Raw genomic sequence first — 4,830 nt, 5'->3', positions numbered from 1 at the left:
TAAAAGATTTCATATGGAGAATGCTAAAACTATTAAAACCCATTTAACCCAACACTTTAAATTGTCTTCTAAGATATCTCCTTCAATTCCTGAAGAGGTAAATGATATGAATACTCCATATGCTAATTTAGTGGGTAATTTGATGTATGGTATGATTACTTGTCCACCGAATTTAGGGTATTCAATGAATATGGTCAGACAATTTATGAAGAATTCAAGCAAAGCTCATTTGGAAGCTTCGAAATGGATTTTGAGATATGTTAAAGGTTCTTCTTCCAAGGGCCTTATATATTCAAAGAATTATGATGTTGACATTATTGTTGGTCTTGAAGATTCTGACTATGCAACTGATTTGGATCAACGACGACCATTAATAGTTTATGTTTTTATGCTTTTATGGTAATGTTATCAGCTAGAGATCAACTCTTCAATCAGTAATTGTTCTATCGTCAACCGAGGCTGAGTATATTGCTTTGGCAAAGTTTGTGAAGGAATCTATATGGTTGAAAGGTTTGATTTATAAAATGTGTTCATTTAACCGTGATGTTAAAATTCATTGTGGTAGTCAATTTAGCTTTGTCTAAAAATCAAACTTTTCATGATCGTTCAAAGCACATCCATGTTCATTTTCATTATGTGCGTGATGTCATTGAAGATGGAAAAATTAGTTTGTTAAAAATTGATACTTCACAAAACCCAACTTATTTGATGACAAAGGTGTTGTGTTCGATTGTTTTGAGTAGTTTTGTGATTTTTTGAAGCTGGGTGTTGGCTAAATTCTGTAACAACTTTTGATATTGAAGTTCAAAGACTTTCTTTATATTGCAGTTGTATATGATCATCAAAAGGGTGATTGTTGGTTTTTTGCTTCTCATATTCACAACTTCACTGTGGGCTTCTTGAGTTTATGGGATTTTTTTATATTATGGCTCATTAGGGTTATGTAAGCTTGTTGTCATTTCTATATATAAATAAAGAGACTTTGGGTGGAGAAGAGAATTCGACAAAGGAACAAAAAAGAGAAGAAAAAATTATAGTGAAATTTGGGTAGAGAGGTTATTGGTGTGATTTGGGTTTTTTCTTTCTCCTTTAGAGCTCGATTTTGAGCTTGGTTTGACTTCATCCTTCTTTGATCTTTTGTATTGTTATTGCTAATAAATAATTCTACCTTTGATTTGCACAAGGGATGTAGACTTCGATCAAACCACAATAAAGATATGTGTCAATCTCTTTTCCCTTTCTTTTGTTTCATTATTTTCGTTTTAATCTGATTTACATTTGTTAATGTGGTTGGTGATTTGTTCTTCAATTCCTTCCTACTCCCTTTTAAAATACAGATTTAATTAATAAAGTCCTGAATATGAGCATGCTGAAATTATGACATATTACTATATTTTTGAAAAATAAAGGGTTGGTTAGGCACCAAAACTAGTAGACCATGGGTTTATTTAAGGTCTGACCCAATTTCATTTGTCTTCATTTAGTTTATGTTAGTCGATAACTCATGTGATGCAGGTGAAATTTATAATTTTATTTTAGTAGATAAAAAAGGTCTAGTCTTTTTCATTATGCAACCCCAATAGTTGTAATTATTTGAAGAGTGACAAAGTAGAGATTTATGGAATTTTAAAGAGTAAAAAAAGTGATTATTCATTCAAACATATTTCTGCCGATAAATTGTGATGTTTCATATTTAAGATTTAGATCACACTCACACACGAAACGATACAGCACTTTAATCCAAATAATTGTAGTGAGACAATTGATGTAACTTTTCATTTATACATACATGTATGTATGTATATTCACTCGTAAAACGTGGTGTTACATATCTATAATGTAGATCACACTCATACATGGAAAGATACACTAATTCGTTGTGTAACCACATGAACAAAATAGACATTGTTGATGGTTGTTTGAGGCAAGGCTCAAGCCCAAGGGTGCCCTACAGTCAGCATAAAATCCAGGGTCCTAAATGGGAAAGTCAAGCCATTGGCTCTGGGTTGATCAGTCAAGCTTGCCTTGCACCATAAGAGAATGGTAGAGCTGAGCTCAACACTGACAGTTTGCAACCTTGAAGAATGCACTTATTTTGACACGGCCAACATTACAAGTATCGCAAGCAAGAGTTAGAAGATGGATATGATAAATAGCCCCATACCATCAACTTCAAGTAGTATGTAATTCTCTTTATTCTTAGTTGAGCTAAATACTCCCTATACTAATTTAAGCATGAAAGTGTACTTGGCTCGACACTACATTAATGTGAGTACTTTTATAGGTTAGCTTCAGTAACATGTCCAGACCAGATGAGTGGATCGAAGGAGTATTCGTAGAGTGATTACACATGCCAACAAATAAGATAAAGAAAATAGCAAGGACAAAATGAAAATGTAAAAATATTACTCCTTCAGAATCGATTTAATTGATTAAATCATGAATATGAGCATGCTCAATTAAACATCTCTTCTCGATGGTTGGTAATGAAAGTTAGCAAACTTAGAAACCCCTTCCTCGAATATTTTTTAAAAATCCCTAAACTTATAAAAACAATCTATCTTTTAAAACGTGTGAACGTGTGATAAAAAAATAAATTTAGAAAAATCAGGGTAAACAAAAGTTGTGTATTATCACTCGTTCAAATACAACAGAACAGCAACCTCAGTTTGAAAATTTTGAAGTGCACATCTCCCAAAGTCCGAACCAACTACCAAAAAGGCTCAAACACTTTCAGATTTAGAGAAAAAGCGTTTCGAGAATAAAAACGTACACGCGTAGGCTAAAGTAAATAAGTAACAACCCAGAAGCTTCATTCAAATCCAATACATTTTTCCATTTCAATCACAGCCGTCGCTTTTGAAGTTTCAACTCCTTTGAATCCTCTTCCTCTCTCTTATGAAATATCCAAGAAACCCCTGACGTCACCTAAACGCGCCTTCCCAATACTCTATAAGACTAACCCAAAACCCACCATTCACTTCCAATCTTCTTCTTCTTCTTTCTTCACTGGTTTTCAGATTCTGGGTTGTGCTCTGTTTTTCTGATTTCAAAACCATGGTGAAACTCAGCAATAATCTTGTTGGGATTCTCAATTTCATTACCTTTTTGCTCTCTATTCCAATCATCGCCGGTGGTATATGGCTCAGCCGACAGGGCACCTCCGACTGTGAGAAATTTCTCGACACGCCCGTCATCGTCATCGGAGTTTTCCTTCTGCTTGTCTCACTCGCGGGTTTCATCGGCGCGTGCTGTCGCGTGAGATGGCTTCTCTGGATTTACCTTTTCGTCATGTTCCTTCTCATCGTCCTCCTCTTCATCTTCACCATCTTCGCCTTCGCCGTCACCAATAGAGGCGCCGGAAAAGTTCTCTCGAACAGAGGCTACAAGGAGTACAGACTCGGTGATTACTCCAACTGGCTCCAGAATCGCGTTAGAAACAACAAAGACTGGAACAGAATCAGAAGCTGTTTGGTCGACGGCAAGGTCTGTTCTGAATTCAACCAAAAGTACACCCGCGATACCGTTGAGCAATTCTACCAAGAACACTTATCTTCAATTCAGGTACGATTTCGCTTTCGATTTTAATTAAAAGGGGAATTTAACTAAACCCCTCCATTAATTTCATAACTAACAAGATTTTTTGTTTAATGCTCTGTAGTCTGGGTGCTGCAAACCGGCAGATGAGTGTAAGTTCACATACATGGCGCCAACTCAGTGGTCTAAACCGTCGAATTCTTCAAGTTCTTCGAATCCAGATTGTGCTTTGTGGGATAATAACCCTGAAACTCTGTGCTTCAATTGCGAATCTTGCAAAGGTGGAGTGTTGGATAATTTGAAGAGGAACTGGAAGAAAGTGGCGATTATTAATATTGTTATATTGGTATTTCTCATCATTGTTTACTCCATTGGATGCTGCGCTTTCAGGAACAGTAAAGAGGAGAATCACTATCCCAGATGGAAATGAACTCACTAGAATTTGATTTTTGTGTTTAATTTATTTCATTGATCATGCTCTGTTTTGATTTTGTGTTCTAGTTTCAGCTATGTAGGGATGTATTTAGTGGTATTGTTTTCTTGTAGCTGTTTTATGGCTATTATTTGCTGTGATATATGAATAAAATTTGGGGACTTTCGTGTTCCCGTGGAACCTAGACTCCTGATTAATTTTGAAATTTGTATGAATATATTTTTTTATTTTTAATTTTTTTTTAAAAAGTGCCAGTGGCGTATTTCGAATTATTCTTTGAGTAGTTTAATTATACTTTTTGACTAATAAAGGTCATTAGCTTTTTTAAAAAAATAAGTTTATGTACAACAACTATTTGACCTGGATAAGCATCAAAAGCCTGATGTAGATAGCATTGCGCAATTTTATTTATTTTTTTATTTGTAAAGGCAATTGTATATCTTCGTTCCCTTGTAATGTCTGAATTGAATAATTTGTTGCTAAGATGTCATTGTCTTCGGTACAATAAGATATTTCGAGGGAAAAAAACACCATTTCTGCTCTAAGTATATATTCATTTTTACGAAATCGATATAAATTAAATAAACTAATTTCCACTTCTAGATTTTTTTCCTTTGTATTCTGATTTCACTAGCTTGTTTCGATATCTTTCAAACTGACACGCATAAGAGATTCTTGAATCGATGTGGTGTTGAATGACTGTACTTTGATGTTTAAGTTAGTACAATAAATGATTGATTCAACTAAGCACAAAAATAAATAAGATCAGATCTCTCCTTCGAAGATTACTTACCATTTTTCATTTAAGATGATTGAATTGGACTATTTATGAACTTGTGTTCTAAGACCTGGCTACAATT

The 4,830-nt window shown here is 34.5% G+C and overlaps 1 protein-coding gene across 1 annotated transcript; it reads left to right on the top strand.

Annotated features, from left to right (window-relative positions):
• The first annotated feature begins 2,671 nt into the window (after positions 1 to 2,671).
• LOC120071851 (tetraspanin-8-like) lies at positions 2,672 to 4,154 on the top strand. The gene is made up of 2 exons (XM_039024247.2): positions 2,672 to 3,564; positions 3,662 to 4,154. Exons 1-2 carry the CDS (start codon positions 3,058 to 3,060, stop codon positions 3,965 to 3,967), a joined length of 813 nt encoding a protein of 270 aa, XP_038880175.2. The 5' UTR covers positions 2,672 to 3,057; the 3' UTR covers positions 3,968 to 4,154.
• The last annotated feature ends 676 nt before the right edge of the window (positions 4,155 to 4,830 follow it).

Source organism: Benincasa hispida, chromosome 2 (genome assembly GCF_027475165.1).
Source record: "Benincasa hispida cultivar pf3 chromosome 2, pf3_genome.v1.1, whole genome shotgun sequence".
Classification (NCBI taxonomy): domain Eukaryota; kingdom Viridiplantae; phylum Streptophyta; class Magnoliopsida; order Cucurbitales; family Cucurbitaceae; genus Benincasa; species Benincasa hispida.
Note: the sequence above shows the minus strand (reverse complement) of the source record. Positions and strands in the feature narration are given on the sequence as shown.